This window comes from Asterias amurensis, chromosome 13, assembly GCF_032118995.1.
Source record: "Asterias amurensis chromosome 13, ASM3211899v1".
NCBI classification, from domain to species: domain Eukaryota; kingdom Metazoa; phylum Echinodermata; class Asteroidea; order Forcipulatida; family Asteriidae; genus Asterias; species Asterias amurensis.
Window position 1 is genome coordinate 2,104,486 of NC_092660.1, and position 18,053 is coordinate 2,122,538.

The 18,053-nt window shown below is 37.6% G+C and overlaps 1 protein-coding gene across 1 annotated transcript; it reads left to right on the top strand.

The window, feature by feature from the left end:
• Nucleotides 1–136: 136 nt before the first annotated feature.
• Nucleotides 137–17,733, top strand: LOC139946201 (zinc transporter 7-like). Its single transcript, XM_071943826.1, has 11 exons — nt 137–331; nt 1,292–1,393; nt 3,670–3,783; nt 5,109–5,196; nt 6,340–6,460; nt 7,609–7,683; nt 8,311–8,379; nt 8,732–8,867; nt 9,496–9,586; nt 11,075–11,224; nt 11,614–17,733. Exons 1-11 carry the CDS (start codon nt 255–257, stop codon nt 11,659–11,661), a joined length of 1,071 nt encoding a protein of 356 aa, XP_071799927.1. The 5' UTR covers nt 137–254; the 3' UTR covers nt 11,662–17,733.
• The last annotated feature ends 320 nt before the right edge of the window (nt 17,734–18,053 follow it).

Below are 18,053 nucleotides of genomic sequence, written 5' to 3' on the forward strand. Positions count from 1 at the left end.
TTATTCCACATCAAATAACATCGTATGCAGGTTAGGTACAATACCAATTTTGTCGCCATATGGCACATCAGCTGGTCCCATATTTTTCTTACATTAAATGCCACGTAGAAATATGTTACCAGTTAAAATACACGAAAGCAAAATAAAACGCAAATTTTACTGAAGAAAGTTACCGGAAGAAGTCACGGCACAAGTCACAAAATCATCACAGCTGCCTTCTGGTTTTTGCTGTATTTTGCCCTCTATCTGAGCAGATGTTACCATTAAAGCACAATGATGATGTGTGTCGGTCGGAATTCTCTATTAAAGGGAAGATTTCAAGTTGGTGGAGGTAAAAAAAATTGTTTTCATTTTTTTTTATCAATCATGATTTTTATTTTTAGCATGTTTTGTATTTAAATTAATCAAAACAAATGATACTCCTGTTTTTGTAAAAATTAAGTGAAAAAGTGGTTGCACTTGCAGGATGCGGAAAGTTCTCAGAATAATAATTAGATACTTATTTATGTGATTGAACAATTTGTGACAGGATCTGGCTGTTCCCAGTTTTTCAATCTAGCTGAAATGCTTTTTAATTTTTAGCTTCAAGTTCAACTCAAATTCAAGATGAAACTCTGGTTAGAGTTAGACTGCAGGATTTGCAAAGTCATGGTTGTGTTATTGGTTCGAATCCATTCAGGCTAACCACTGATTCCTTTCAGGATGACTACACAATAAATCATTGTTTTCTCGGGGGGGGGGGGGGTTGAGCTGTAGTGTTGACCCTAGATAGTGTGGTTGTAAAAATAAAAATGACATTTAACAAGACTATAAAGTATATAAGTATTTAAGTATAATTAGCAAATGTAGCTTAGCCAAATTTTAAGTTTTATTTTAACTCTGACTTCAGTGTCAGTGTAAGAAATAAACACTTTCGGATGAAGACAAAGTTTTTTTTTATCAATGGTTGACTTTGAATTAGGGACATCATTATCTGGCAATAACAATAATCTTTTAATACTTAGATGTATGACAATAAGCAGGAATTGTTGTTTTAGATGAAAAAATAAGTGTCACTTAAAACCCCCCAAATCTAAGAAAGGACAGGGCTTTAAACAACTTTCCTAAAATGAATTCTATGATGAACTCTGAAATGATTTCTAGTCTATAAAACAGCTATTTAAAATTTAAATCTAAGTCAGCCTTAAAATGCTCAGTCGTGTTTAAAGTTAACAAGTAAATATTAGTCTGTTTTTATAGGAAAAGTAGTATCATTGATGCTTATTTCGTAACTTTCTCATTGTATCTCCAGGGCTATCTTCTCTGACGCCACATCCAGAAATCTCTTCATGTTTCTTGTCTTGAATCTGTCCTTTGCTTTTGTGGAGTTATCATACGGAGTATGGACCAACAGGTGGGTACAGGTGTGCATGGTGTGGATTCGCATGGTGTGGATTTTAAAAAGAAAACTAACACTCGGGCCTTTATGTGTTTTAAAGTGCAAGGGCACCAAAACATTTTTCTTTGGTAAAGGGGACCCTATGAAGAAATTGTAAATTTCAAGGGCACCAAGGCAATGACCAGGGGGCATCAGTGAAGTATCAGGCCTGAACACTAGTAAATCATGAATAAACTTCCGGGTACAATCTGTGTATGAAATTCTTTTTGAGAGGAGTGTTGGCTCTAAGAAAAGCTACTTTGGTTTTAATGTTTCAAACAGCATACGTACTCTGGTCCTGAAGACGAGCAGATTATACTATTTGAAATGTCAAGACCGTTCCAGTTCTTTTGGGTGAAGTGCTGGTGTGGTCTCATCATCTCTAACAGTTTACATTTGTACCCTTCTTCTGAATATGACAGGCCTGTAAGCACCAAGGCATTTTCTTCTTGGTAAAGTGTACCCTATGAGGAAATTGTAACTTCCTACTGGGAGCATTTCAAGGGCACCAAGACAATAACCAGCGGGCTTGGGGGCAATTGCCTTTGTTGCCTCCGTGAAGTATCAGGCTTGAGACGAGTACAGTGTTCCAAACAATGACACAACAACATGGCCCAATTTCATAGTGCTGCTTAAGCAGAAAAAAATGCTTAATAGTTTTGTGCTGAGCAGAAATGAGCAGGATACCAGTCACAATGGTCTGTGCGACTTAGTTTGGCTGGTAACCCTATTCTGGTAAGCATTGTGCTTAGCATCTGTTGTGCCTTTATAGCTGCCCATGAAATTGGGCCCAGGTCTGCATAGTGGTCCAACACTTCTCCCAAATGAGTTTTATACAAGTTTTTTTTGCAAGTTTACTGCTTAGTTTTTGCAGCATCAGAGTCCAGCTTTCTCCAGAAGACGATCAGAGCATACTGATCGAAACATCGAGTTGAAAACCAACGGTTCTTTTCAGAACCACCCCCAACTCATTAGAGATAGTCATTACATGGTGTTACCACAAACCTTTCAATATTGCTTAGTTTTTCTTATGTGGGAACAGATTGCTGAACTGGCCAACTTGGGCACCCAAGTCCTTCTGAATCTTTTACCTTTGGCAATTGGAAGGCTAGGATTTGGGACTGTTGCTAGTGTTAGTTGTATGTATTTGACTCTACCCTACATGTATGCTACACTTATTAATAATGTGTGCACTCAGACAGAACAGATGTTTGATGGTCTGTCAGCCATGCAGCAACAATTGAAAAAAGAAAAAAAAAAAACAATTCGAAGTAGAAATGATCTAGAATTTCTTCTGATTAAATTGATGATGTGGAGACGAAAAGGTCTTGTCACTTGAGTTGATGTTGATAGGCAATCTGTGATAAGAAAATTTGATTGCATTTCAGTTTTCTAATTATTTTCTAGGGTATGGTCATAGCCAGTGTTGTAGCAAGACCAACTTTAGTGGTGGGATCCAAATCTAAATTAGTCAACCAAGGAGGAACAGTTTAAGAAAATTATTCATGCTGAAGTGCAATCTGGGGCACAGTGTATTTTGCTCAGAGTACTATGCTAAATTTGATAGTTCTTAGCAGGCTCACCCGGCACCGCACACACCGCACCACCCACCCTGGCTACAACACTGTTCATAGCTAGAAGATTGTCTTTTGTGCTGCCGAATATTACCTTATCGCATACATTGCAGTCGGTTGCCTCTAAGTTACTTGAACAAAATTGCTGTTTTTGACATGGCCTTAAGTAGGGTTGTAGCCAGACCAACTTTAGTGGTGGGCTTTTATCAAATGTTTTCAAATCAAAGTCCACCAAGGGCGAGCGGATCAACAAAATTATTAATGTTTTTGGTGCCATCATTGCTGAATTGCAAGCTTTAAAAGGCATGATGCCAGGTTTCCAAAATGTTTATGTCATGGGGCCACGCAATAAAGTTGTAGGGCATTCTGACTGTGGTTTATCTCTGTGACACTAATGAACGTGATACTCCTTATCATCAGCTGTGTCTCAGATCATCTGTAGAATAAGCCTTCATGCTCAGATCAATGCACAGTGAACAATTGGATTTATTCTAGGGGAAATCTGTTCTGGGCAGCACAGGGTAATTTGCTCAGAGTAATGGAGAAAAATTAGTTCTGGGCAGGCTCGTATATCACTGCCCACCAAAATCGAAGTGAGCGGTTCAAAAATGTTGAAAAACAAAAACATGATTAACTGTGGGCCACCCCTAATAACATGCTTTGCTATTTATTTTTCAGCCTTGGTCTGATTTCGGACTCCTTCCACATGTTCTTCGATTGCACAGCACTACTAGCCGGTCTCACTGCTACCGTCATATCAAAGTGGAGGGCAACACCACAGTTTTCATATGGGTAAAAAAACACTTTCTTTCTCTTTGTAGGGGCCTAGTACAGGGGTGCGTTTCACATGCGCAAATGTTGGGCTCGTTTGCAACAATTTTGAGTGGAACGAGATCTGCACCGCCATCGTTGGCAAACATTGGATTTATTGGAGGTGTTGGTCGGTGGCATTGTACAGGGTTTAATTATGAAATAAGGCCCTGATGACTAGCCTCATTTATCAGTTACGACACAGCTTACAGTAAGGCCCATGTCAATCGGACAGCTGTTTTTCAAATTATGCAAATGTATGATGCAACAATAGAGCTCCATCAAGATCATGCACACATGCTGCCAAAATTGTCTTTGTTTGTTTAAATGCATTAGTGCTCATTATGGACTTTTCCCTCATACAGTGTGTAGGTATACTAAGGTCACATTAGGGTTACATGAGTTAGTCCATTCCATGAATTTTGCTAGATATGTAACACATGCGTACAGACACTATTGGTTTGCAGATAGCGCTGTACACTAGGCAGAATCACAGACGCGTATGCATCAAGCGAACATCAGCTCCATACCAAAATTCCCTTTTTCTTCTGTTTTGCCAACAATTACTAGTGCAATTGCACATTTCATGAACAAATTAATTTCCAAACCATCTAGGGCCTATAACTTCTAAGGGAGTAATTTCTCCAATGAACTTATCATACCAACAGCTGCAGTGCTTCTTTAAATTTTCGGAGTATTAATTTTGGGTTTACCCATACACCGATGTGTGTTAGCACTGTATACTCAGTACTTTCCCGAGACCTGTGAAAAAATATCACAGGCATTACGGGTAGGATTCGAACCCACGACCTTTGCAATTCTAGAGCAGTGTCATACCAACTAGACCACCGAGATTGCCCGGCAGCTAGAGGCAGTTTGAATCCTACGTTTTGGCAGGGGGTACAGCAACGATTAATATTAGATGTTAAATTTGCATCGGGGATAAAGAATATTAGTTTGGGGTTTTACCCATACACTGATGTCTGTTAGCACTGTATACTTTGTACTTTCCAGAGTCCTGTAAAAAAATATCACAGGCATATTACTCGGGTGAGATACGAACCCACTAACCGTATGGATTTCATAACCAGACGGTTTCAAACGCTTTTCATGGACCAAATAGACCGACCCAAGGCAACATGTCCCTTTAAGATTTTCCAATGGAAGTGCCGTTGCAAAATGAAAATGGACTTGCCCTTTTAAAAATGAAACTTCCAGGCCTCTGACTGTGACCCTACCTTTTTCAAACAAAACTGATTTGTGCAGATTTGGATCATTATTGATGAGATTTTGTTTTTGATTGACAGCTATGTGAGGGCGGAGATCCTGGCAGGTTTCATCAACGCTTTATTTTTACTCTTCATCGCATTCTTTATATTCTCCGAGGCAGTTGAGGTGAGACGTTTTTATTTATATTCATTTATATTTATTACTTGATTTACCCACCGACATGTATGCATATACAGTTAACATAAAAGTTTATCGCTTTATCTTATTATGACAAATACATTATTAAATCAAACTTACTTTAATAATGAACAAATGAAATCAGTGTACTTTAATTTAGCTTATTATAAATACACAGATGTGTGTAAAGAACTGTTTACTCAGTACTTTCCCAAGTCCTGTAAAAGAAATGTGTACAGTTTGTATCATTTATATTGTTGTTTTTAAAGGAGCATTACAGAATTGGTTTTTGTGAACTAAACGGTTGCTGGCAGTGTAAGCACTTTATGTAATCCACCATACACATAAACTGACAAACAAAGTTTGAGATCGATCCGCCATCTGGGTTACGAGAGAATAGTAAAAAACCGATTACAAATTTTGCATTGCAACGATGCCAAAATAATAATGAATAAAACAAACATCCAAACGCGAAGTTAGATTATTTATTTCTAATTGAAAATGAAATTTCAGATAGAAATATTTCAAGGGATGTTTTCAACTATCATCATCATCAGTCTGTGTTTGTTTTATGTAAATGTGTGATCTTCGAGATTTTTGTTACCAATTCTGTAACGTTCCTTTAAAGGAACAAGTTGCCTTGGATCGGTCGAGTTGGTCTTTGAAAATTGTTCTGTAATCGTTTGTTGTAAAATGTATATGGTTAGAAAGATATTGTAAAAGTAGAATACAATGATCTACACAAATATGCCTCGAAATTGCGTGGTTTTCTTTTTACCCTGTCGACTAACACGGTCGGCCATTTATGTGAGTCAAAATTTTGACTCCCATAAATGGCTGACCGTGATAGTTTGCGTCGTAAAAGGAAAACCGTGCAGTTTTGAGTGATACTTGTGTGGATCATTATATTCTACTTTTAAAACATCTTTCTAACCATATGAATTTCATAACAAACGGTTTCAAACGCTTTTAATAGACCAACTCGTCCGATCCAAGGCAACGTGTTCCTTTAAGCAATTTTTTTCAAGTGTAATTAATCCAACCGTTTTTACATCAAGGTTGCAAATAAAACTGCAATTCTTCATGTTTATCTTTATGTACAAATTTATTTCTTCTGATTTCTTTTGACAGAGAGCCTTGGAACCCCCTGAAGTGAGACACGAACGATTGTTTGTCGTTTCCGTTCTGGGATTATTTGTTAATTTAGTCGGTATATTTGCCTTCCAACATGGTCATGGACATTCCCATGGAGGTAAGTTAGACATTGCAAATTTACTCGCGATACAAATCACTATGTTGATTTGACAGACATTGGACACTATTGGTAATTGTCAAAGACCAGTCTTCTCACTTGCTATATCTCAACATATGTATTAAATAACAAACCTGTGAAAATTTGAGCTCAATTGGTCGTTGAAGTTGCGAGATGATAATGAAAGAAAAAATACACTTGTCACATGAAGTTGTGTGCGTTTTGACTTCAAATTCTAAGTCTGAGGTCTCAAAATCAAATTCGTGGAAAAAATTACTTCTTTCTCGAAAACTATGTCACTTCAGAGGGAGACATTTCTCACAATGTTTTATACCATCAACTTCTCACCATTACCCGTCACCATTTTGAGTAATTACCGATAGTGTCCACTGCCTTTAACAACTCATCTTCAATACATTGTTTTGGGGTTTTTGGAACGCTCATATACTTGACTTAGAAGTTATCTAAAAACTTACAGAGTAAGTTTGTATGCTAACAATTGTTTTTTTTTTGTAATTACTGTGCACCACAAAACTGAATTGTCCTTGGAGCTCCTCTTTTAAAGGAACACGTTGCCTCGGATCGGACGAGTTGGTCTTTGACAAGCGTTTGTAACCGTTTGTTATAAAATTCATATGATTAGAAAGATATTTCAAAAGTAGAATAAATGATAAGTATCAATCGAAATTGCGTAGTTTCCATTTACCTCATCGACTAACACGGTTGGCCATTTATGGGAGTCAAATTTTTTACTCCCATAAATGGCCAACCGTGTATAGTTCGCATAGTAAAATGAAAACCACGCAATTTCGAGGCAAATTTGTGTGGATCATTGTATTCTACTTTTACAACATCTTTCTAACCATATGCATTTTATAACAAACGGTTACAAACGCTTTTCAAAGACCAACTCGTCCGATCCAAGGCAACGTGTTCCTTTTAGTTCCTGAATTTGACATCATTTGGATTGTTGTAATTTGTGATTTATTTGTTGGTCATCTTCTGGACTTCATAGCTTCGGCTTACGTTTTAATTTTGTACTTTGTTAATGTTTGTATATAGTGCCATGAGGACTTTGATGGATGTGAGGTTTTTATAAGTTTTTATTCTTCTTCTTATAATTATTATCTTATTGTATTTCCCTACAGGTCATGACCATGGTTCATCTAATGGTAGTGCTGGACATGGTCATAGTCATGGGCACGGACATTCGCACGGTCTCGGTAAGTGGGACAGAGTTCTTATATCGACCCCTTGCATGTGTGTAAATGCCGTATTGCATAAAATGCGCACTTCATTGAAGATTGTTCTGATAATGACGTCAGGTGAATTGGGTCAATAGACCATGCAATTAATGTGCGTGTTTGAAAGTGGTTAAGATCACCCGACTTGAGCTCCGGTGTTTCTGATCAGCAGAGTGTGGGTTCGAGTCCCAGTAGTGACACGTGTGTCCTTAAGCAAGACACTTAACCATGATTGCTTCGTCCTTCGGATGGGGGATAAAGCCATTGGTCCCTTGTGTTGTGTAATGCACGTAAAAGAACCCAGTGCACTTATCAAAAAGAAAGGGGTTCGTTCTGGTGTACCTCGTTTGATTGGCAGGATTTCATTGTGCCACATCACCCTGTAAACCATTACATGGTGCTATGTAAAAGGAGAAGGTCTCATACTTCAAACGTAGTCCCCCACACCTTGCAGGAAAATACTGAATGTTAAAGCGCCTTAAGTGTCACTGAATGACGGATATGCGCTACATAAGAAGCCACTGTAGTTTCAACTGGTTGGTCATCTTGAAAATGTTACTAAGAGTTGGGTGGTGTAATGCTGTATTGTGATTGTTTTCCTTACAGGTTTAGAGTACAAAGATGATGATGAACACCAGCACACACCACAAGGCTCTCAAACAGAAATCATGCACGGTAGGTTATTATTGACGACGCCTTGGTCAGATCTCATAGAGAATTTTTTTTCTTCTAGACACCAGCGGTTTATTTCACGAAACTCTTCCTAACTTAGGGTTAATCTTAGGACTTAGGACGGGTTCAGTTCCGTTTCCAAATACGTAGGGGGCATCGAACCCATCCTAAGTTAGGACGGGTTACTCGTCCTAACTCGAGTTAGGATTAATCCAAGAGTTTTGTGAAATAGGCTGCAGGAGTGTCTTTTTGACAGATACGTCACTTACCAAATGCCTATTATTATTATTTCAACGACCTTCTTAGATTGTTTCAGAATCTAACTTTTGAACCATTCATGTTTTTGTCTCTCTAGGCGTGTTTCTACACATTCTAGCAGACACCCTCGGCAGTGTAGGAGTCATTGTCTCTGCAGTATTAATGCATTTCTTTGGATGGTTGATTGTCGACCCAATCTGCTCTATGTTCATTGCTCTACTAATTATGCTCAGGTAAGCCTCGTTAATGCGCCTTTTTTATTTTATATTTAATGAGAAGTTCGCACAAAACACGGAGGCTATGGTCTCTGTTGCTCTGTTGCCCTGGTCTCTGTTGCCCTGGTCTCTGTTGCCCTGGTGTCTGTTGCCCTGGTCTCTGTTGCCCTGGTCTTGTCCTCTTGTCTGTATCCTTTAAAAGGTTTCAACAGGCCAGCTTAGCTTGGGCATGGGCTCTTGCTTAAGCACTGTCTGCCTAGGTTTGAGGTCCTGCACCAAATTGAACATTTTCAAACTTACTGATCAAGCCCTTACTGGAGCCTTAGCTAGAGACTTTAAGATTTCTCAGTGAAGTCCACTTTGAAAAATGCAAACTTGTCATGCCTTCTCAAAGAAGAAATTCCAAGCCTGGCACCTGGCTGCACAATAATCAAGAGAAATAGAAATAGACAGTGTCGTAACTAGCATTTTTTTTTTTTTGGGGGGGGGGGGATGGGACGCCTCCCCCAGAATTCATTATAATAATGCAATTAAATTTATTATCCATATCACCAATAACAGAAAGATTTTAATGTTTGTTAAATTCAAAAGGTCCGATTTGTAACATCCCATAGTGATGCTGTTTTAATTTCTGTTTTGATTTCAGTGTCTTGCCATTATTACGTGATTCCGTTTTTATTCTGATGATGAGAACGCCATATTCTCTTGAGAAGGCGTTACCGGGTTGTTACAGCAGGGTAAGTGATTAGCCCAGGAAGTTCATCCTGCGCCCAGCTAAGGCCCTGTCCAAAATGGCTACTTCAGCTAGAGCTCTGGCTAGGTTGGCGCGTCTGCCTATTTTTCAACACTGACAGACGCGCTGATCTAGCCGTAGCTCAAGCCAAAATCGCCGTTTCGGACGCGGCCTAACAGTGTTCTCTTTTAAAGCCACTGTACACAATTGGTTGTTACTCAAAATATTTATTAGCAGTCAAGAGCTATTGATAGTATAAAACATTGTAAGAAATGGCTCCCTCTGAAGCAACGTAGTTTTTGCGAAAGAGGTAATTTATCTCTCAAATATTAAAAGACTTCAGGCCTGAAGCCTTTTATTGGGCATCTGAAAGCATACAAATGTGTGCAGCAAGGGTGTTTATTTCTTTCATTATTCTCTTGCAACTTCGATGACTAACCAAGTCCAAATTTTCACAGGTTTGTTATACATACGTTGGGATACACCAAGTGAGAACACTGGTCTTTGACAATTTCCAAAGTCGTCCAGTGCTTTTAACAGTGGTCCCCTGATCAAATTGCAGCTTATAACTTGTATTACGTGTATTTCTTGTGCGTGCATTATTGGTTGCATTTTGTATTCTTGTCATTTTACTTATTTTGAAATGGCCAGTTGCATCGTAGTGAAAGGCTTTCGAGTCACATGTATTTAATTAATATTTTTATTCCAGTCATGTGCCATCAACTTATTTATTGTTCCTTTTGTATTTTGTATTGTTGATATGCATGTTGTTTTTTATATTGTTTTTATATTTGACTAGCTACAGTGCAAACCTTGTGATATTGTGTTAATTATTTTTATTGTTCTGTTTTACTCTTATTAATTTTGTTGTTGCTTGTTTTGCTTTTAGTTCATTATACCCTAAATTTATTGCTGTATTTTACCTGGTTGAATTTACACTTCTTCAGTCTTCGTTGCAAAGTCGTGTGTCATTTTGATTGATTAAATAACAAATAATAAATAATAACTTTAATGATTAGTGTTAGGTATTGTAATTGTGTTTATTACCAGATATGCTTATTTGCCTTTATACTCATATTTTACTTAAATTTTATGTGCTTTTAGTAACTGATACTGTTAAGCCCTTTGAGGCATTGCATAAGGCGCTCTATAAATCCATTATTAGGCCTATTATATTATTATTATTTAATAGATGGAAATTTGCACTGGGGATACAGAATATTAATTTTGGTTTTACCTACAGACACCAATGTGTGTTAGCACTGTTTACTTGGTTCTTTCCTGAGTTCTGTGAAAAAAATCACAGAGCTCGGAAAGTGCTGAGATAAAAAATCCTCTAGAGGCATATTACGCGGGTGGGATGCAAACCCACAACCCTTGCAATCTAGAGCAGCGGTTATCAAATAGACCATTAAGATTGCCTGCTAGCTAGAGGAATCCTATATTGAAATATTATGAATATGATTATTTTTATTATTATTATTATCTTCAGGTCACAGCCCTGGAAGGTGTGTATAGTATTCATGAACCACACTTTTGGACTCTGTGCACCGATGTTTACGTCGGTACCCTGAAGTTGGAGGTGTCACCAAACGCAGATGTTAAATACATAACGAGTCAAACGCATAATATCTTTACACAGGTAAGCCATTTGTTGCAGTCCGTTTAAAAAAATGTGAAAACACATTATGAACAAATATGCTTACCCTTCTTAAATATGTCTTTAGAGATTTATTTTTGATAGTAGAACCGACAGATATAACATAAAATAATATTAAATAGATCCACTGTTCCAGTCAGCCATTGGACACTTTCGGAACAGAATTTTTTTTTTAAAGTTCACAAATTTACAATAACTTACTGGGTTTACAGAAGGTAATGGTGAAAGACTTCTCTTGAAATATGGACTCGGAACCATAACTTATTTTCAAGAAGAGGTTATTACATTGTCATCTCTTGAAATGTAGCTTATTGCTCACATCCAACACTTCGCAGAGCTTCAATTCTTACTCATTGTTTCTTTGACTACAGGTTAGCGTCAGGCAGCTCTACGTACAAGTTGATCAAGCAGCTATATAAACATACATCATCGTGTCATGCTCAGGCAGTGGCTTTAAGATGCCAAGGTGCTGTCTTAAGATGTCATCTCATCCTTAAGAAGGTGGATCAGAACAAACTACTGTATGTTAAAGGGTTTGGGTACTTTTTGTATGAAACAAAACACAACGCCCACAGATTTATATTAAACTTACTTACTTGGTTTTTGATGGTAGAAAGCTTCCCTTAAAATATAACTTGCTGTGGTGCTGTAGTTTTGAGAAATGAGTAAAACAAGTCATAAAAATAATTGTCTTATTATGAGACGGATTTTTGCGACACTCCTGAAAACATGGCTCTGTGATCTCCACTTTTTTTCCCCTCAAAATCTTGATAATTCATTAAGGTGAAACTTCTACAGGTAAATTATATTACGTACATCTTCATTCTCAGTGGGTAGGGACTTATATCATGTCCAAAAACTTGATCTACAAAAGGTATCAAAACCCTTTAAGATGCCAAAGTGCTGTCTTAAGATGCCCTCTAATCCTTAAGAACATGTTACATAACGAACTACTGTGTGTCGAGGGCAAGTGGTAGACGGCGATGCGTTTAGGAGGGCAGCAGATTGACAAGTTAATTCCACAGTATACAATTGTTGCACGCTGTGACAGGATCCATGGTGTTTTTGTACACCCAAGGGGGCAAGAGGGCCCCCGAGGCGAACTCATGGATCCCCATCACAGCGTGCAAAAATTGTTTTGATATACCTTGGTAACATTATTATTCCTCTTCTCAAAGTTCTGTTGTCATCATCAAACGTCATATTACGACCGAGTATGCATAGTTAAATAAGCAGACCAACAGTTGTTAAAATAAGAAACAACTCTTCACTTCCCTCGAACCCGCGGCTGTTTCGTACAAAGCGCTTGAAATGGATCAACGGTGGGAACAATCAAGGTAATGTACACCGGTTAACAAAACTCATGTTACCCTTCGTGCTGTGCAGCCATGGTACATGCATCTTTGAATCACGTCACGTGGTTGGTTCTCAACCAATAAAATTTCACAATTAGTTACCGAGGTATAACAATTACGCATGAGCACCGAGTATTTGCAAAGAAGTGTTATTGTTCTTGAGCATGGGGTGATCTCCTAGACCAATTGAGTCTGCTGCCACCAAGAGTCCTAGAAAGTCAATCGCTGCATAAACCGCCTTTTAGTATCCTACGCATTATGTAACCGGTCACAATTTGTGTTAACAACGGATCTCCAATTATCCCGGTATTCTTGTTATGGCTTTACCACAAATTTTTACTGGACCAGAATTTAGATTGACACACTTTGAACAATTCACAAATACTTTATTTTCAAATAAAATTAGACTCTGAAAGTTACTTAAAGTTTAAGGCAGTGGACACTATTGGTAATTACTCAAAATAATTATTAGCATAAAACGTTTCCTGGTGATGAGTAATAGGGAGAGGTTGATGGTATAAAACATTGTGAGAAACGGCACCCTCTGAAGTGCCATAGTTTTCGAGAAAGAAGTAATTTTCCACAAATTTGATTTTGAGACCTCGGATTTAGAACTTGAGGTCTCGAAATCAACCATCTAAACGCACACACCTTCGCGTTACAAGAATGTTTTTTTCTTTCATTCATATCTCGCAAGTTCGATGACCGATTGAGCTCAAATTTTCACAGGTTTGTTATTTTATGCATATGTTGAGACCCACCAACTGTGAAGGCTAGTCTTTGACAATTACCAATAGTGTCCACTGCCTTTAAGTAACAAAACTTAAAGATTTAAAAATATAAGTACAAAGTGTTTTGTGTTTTGAGGACGATGTTCTTTGGTATGCTTATAGGCTGCAAGTCTTGCGCGTATTCTAACATTGGGACCCGTTTTTGTGGACTTGTTTGTTTCCTTAACGATGGGAGCAACGTACACGGGACCAAAGTGTTAAAAAAAATGTTTGAATACACATGATAATTACAAGTTCTTGGATAGCAAATTTACTTTTTTAAAGAGTTTTCTTTTGTGATGGCTTGGAGCTAAATGTTAGAATTTCATGTGTTAATTTCATGTTGTTGTCTTGTATATAAACGGTATACACCATTATTTTCATGTCACAAAGTGCATGCATTATTTATAGACCCTGTCCTTCCAGAGAAAGTGTGACATGTAGCACAACTCATGTCTGATTTAGTAGAATAATTGTAAAAGGTTACATGTAGCTACAGCTTCGGCAACAGTTGCAAATACTGCTATCATAAGTTTACTGGAACCAAAACTAGGGGCTGCTTTGGGATTGATTGCAAAAACTGCAATCATAGGTTTGCTTTTTATTTTATTTTATGTAAGTCGCCAGACACACAAGGCCTGAAGGCCACTTCAAGGTGTGGACTACAATTTTTTTTTTCCAGAGGTCGCTGCCACCTACTCCTAGGGCTTAAACGGGTTACCCCTAACAGTCCATACGGATGTAGGCTTGGGTATCATCAGTCCGAAGCCTGGCTGGTAGAGCAGAAAGCACTACCTCCCCAATTTTACGTTGGAAGTGTCACGACCGGGATTCAAACCCACACTGCTGATCAAACACCAGAGCTTGAATCCGATGCTCTTAACCGCTCGGCCATGACATGCCATGACTTGCTGACACCAAAAGTAGGTGCAGCTTTGGCAACAGTGGCAAAAATTGCTATCATAAGGGGCAACATAGTTTTGAGTTTTGGGCAGAAAGTGATGAGTCTTGGCGTGGATGTTACAAGTAAAGAATTATTTTCTGTTTGTATAAAAACGAAAATCAAAACAAAATTATTGTTCATGCTTTCTCATCTGAAATGGTTCTGGAAGCTTAATGAGGTAGCTTTTTAAAACAACAAAATGTCCTCTAACAAAGTTTATTTGGCAGAGAAACGACCACCATATTTATTTTTCCTTGAAATTTATATTTTACCTACATTTTAAAGTAACATTTTTCAAATCCCGATCCCAAACATGATTTAGTTTTAGTCGATTTAATTCACAACTCTCTTGTTACAATGTGGCTGTCACTTTTAAACGCATGAAGCTGGCAAACCCATGGTATTTGGGTTTGTCTGTCTGTTCTTAATTTGTTTTGTAAAGTTTATGGTGCAGTATATCTACTTATTATTGTACAGCCATAATGCGGCTTAGTCAAAAACACATTGTCTGATGTTAAAAATTACTTCAAGTTGCATCGCCCAATATTTTGCCAAACAACTTTGAAAGTGGTTTATTAAATGTCTACGTCAAAAAGTTACGTGGGTTGGGAGTATACACGTCGCCAGACACACAAGGCCTGAAGGCCACTTCAAGGTGTGGGCTACACTTGTTTTTACAGAGGTCGTTGCCACCTACTCCTAGGGCTGAAACAGGGTTACCCCTTTTACAGTCCATACGGATGTAGGCTTGGGTATCATCAGTCCGAAGCCTGGCCGGTAGAGCAGAAAGCACTACCTCCCCAGTTGCCAGGATTTTTGTTATTACGTGCTTTAGGAAGTTGTGTCCTGTTTGAAATTCAAAGATATAGAGTCTGTATACCTGTAACATGCAACATTATGTTCATTCAAGTTGTTTTGTTGCAACTAGGAAAAAATTTCATCTATTTTTTCAATTCCATCTGACCATAAATTTGGCAAAAAATGGGGCGATGCATCATGGGTTGATTTCACAAAGAGCTAAGATTGATTTAATTGCAAATCAATCTTAGTTGCTAAGTAGAGTGTGATGTCACAATAAAACATCACTCTGGTAATACTGATAATTTTTCTTGCGATGAATTTTATTGCTCTGTGAAATCGACCTCTGTAACGATTATAAATGGATTGAAAGCCATTACAAAAAGTAATAACAAAAGGTGAAATTAATCTTTAATTTTGAAATGACTAATAAATGCTTTGCTTAAAATTACACTGCCACATGAGAACTTATGGTTTCCAGGGTCAATTAAAGGGATACGTTGCCTAGGAATGTTGGATCAGGCAAGTTGAAAAAGCATTTGAAACCGTTTGTTAAGAAATGAATATGGTTAGAAAGATGTTTTAAAAGTAGAATATACAAGTAATGATCCACACAAATATGCCTTGATTATGCATGGTTTTTCTCAACTTTGCGATCTAACAGTCGGCCATATTGTAAATTTGACTCAACAAATGGAGTGCCGTGTTAGTTTTACGGCGTATAATGAAAGCCATGCAATTTCGAGGCATATTTTGTGTGGATCATTATATTCTACTTTTAAAACATCTTTCTAACCATATGCATTTTATAACTTACTGGTTAAACACTTTTCATCCTGTTCATAGACAAACTCGCCCGATCCAAGGCAATGTTTCCCTGTAAGGTATAAAATGTTTTTTGGTCTTAAAATTTGTATTTGTGCTTTTACCCATCCAAGCATCAATGTGTGAGAAGCGCTGTATTAATTCAGTTTGCTGAGTAAGAAATTTACAAAATATTTTTGTTTTTGTAGTTGACCATGTTGACAACAAAAGGGAAATGTCAAACCATTGGTGACTTGCTGATACAAATGACATTACCATATGACAGCAGGATGTTGACCATCCGATCCCCAATATGGAAGTTGTAATTCAAAGCTTGGAATTATTCATGATTCACTGTCGAGGGAGGAAGTAGATTTAAATCTAACCACCTTGCTGTATAAAGTGCTATTGTTGGTGTATTTTAAAGACACTGTATTCTCACGTGGTACATGTACATGTATATCCCATCATAATTATACATAAAATAACAACTCTGTGAATTTTTGTACTCAATTGGTCAAGTTGCAAGAGAATAATGAAAGAAAAAACCGACATCACCTAAGAGGGGGCCGTTTCTCACAATGTTTTATACTATCAACAGCTCTCCATTGCTGGATATCAAATTAGTTTGTGTGCTAGCAATTATTTTGAGTAATTACCAATAGTGTTAAGTGCCCTGAAGGCGCTGGACACTATTGGTGTTCACTCAAACAATTGTTTGCATAAAAATGTCATTTGTATCGAGCAATGAAGAGCTGATAATAGTTAAAAACATTGTGAGAAATGGCTCCTTCTAATGTAAAACAGTTTTTTTGAGAAAGAGGTGATTTCTCATTAAAATATATCAAAGACTTCAGGTCTAAACCCCTTTTTATTCTTCTGAAGGGGAAAAAAAAAAATGTTTGTGCAACAATGGTGTTTTTTCTTTCATTATTCCATTTCGTTGACCAATTTGGTAAAATTGCTCAAAGATTTTTTATTTTATGCATATGTTGGGATACACCAAGTGAGAATACTGGTCTTTGACAACTACCAAACGTGTCAAGTGCCTTTGACACCTTTTAAGCACTTTGAAATTACATTAGTACATTCTTGTACACTTTGTGGGTTTTGTTGGTTGTTTCCCTAAAATGACAAAGATTTATTTTGATGTTTATAAATCAATTAATAAATGTTTTGCATCCCTGCAATGGAGATTGTACTTTCATTCGTTGAAAGATAGAATGTTCCAATCTTCCCTTTGTTAAATGGAACATTTAACCAATGGTGCCAAAACGAAGTTATTTTATTTGAGGGTAGGTTTTGTTTTGTTAATTTTTGTTCGCAACTCTTGCATGATTCCTAAAGAGTTTTCATATTTTCCTGAATGTCTTACTGTGGGTGTGTTCGAATAGCTTCCCCGTGTCGACCCCGGTCTTCCCCCAGTTTCGTTCGAATAGCTTTGACGTCATTCCAGGGGCTCAACCGGGTCAGCCCCAAGTGGCCTGCTTGTGGAACGGGTCACATGGGGGCTGGCCTGATGTGCATGACGTCACCACGAGAGTGGGAGTGTGATCGTTCGATTAGCTCTTGTCAGGGGCTCACTTGGATGTGCACCGTGGGGTCGACATGGGGAAGCTAATCGAACGCACCCTTTGTATGCTTTAAATCATGGATTTAAGATTGTCAAAATAACTGTTCTTATAAATGAGCATTGTGTCCAGTTATATACTGTTTTAAATATGTAGGATTTGAAACTTTGTTTTAAGTTTTCCTGTCTTATTGTACCTCGTCAGCTAATAAATGAAACTTGTATAAAACCCTACTAATAGATCATGTGACCTTTGTTTACAATAAGTGTGACCATGTAAATTTTTGGGCTTTTATACTGGTCTAACCGGAAAGATTGCATTTTGTGTCATAATTTCCACATACATCAAGAGTTATAAAAGTAACAGCTGAACAATTTTTGAGTTGTGCCCCCTTTTATCATATCAAAAACTGATAAAAATTGGACAGGACAATGTCCATAAAATATAAGATTTTAAGTTTTATTTAATTAAGCTGTGTACAAATCTTGCTTGCAGGAAGTCCAGCCATTGCTTTCACCAAACTCTTCCTAACTTAGGATTAATCCTTGGACTTAATGACAAGTTACTCGT

Coding starts and splice junctions, on each gene's coding strand:
- LOC139946201 (XM_071943826.1), top strand. CDS start 255: ATGTTACCATTAAAGCACAATGATGATGTGTGTCGGTCGGAATTCTCT. Junction 5,197..6,339: donor TATTCTCCGAGGCAGTTGAG/GTGAGACGTTTT, acceptor TTCTTTTGACAG/AGAGCCTTGGAACCCCCTGA. Junction 7,684..8,310: donor CGGACATTCGCACGGTCTCG/GTAAGTGGGACA, acceptor TTTTCCTTACAG/GTTTAGAGTACAAAGATGAT.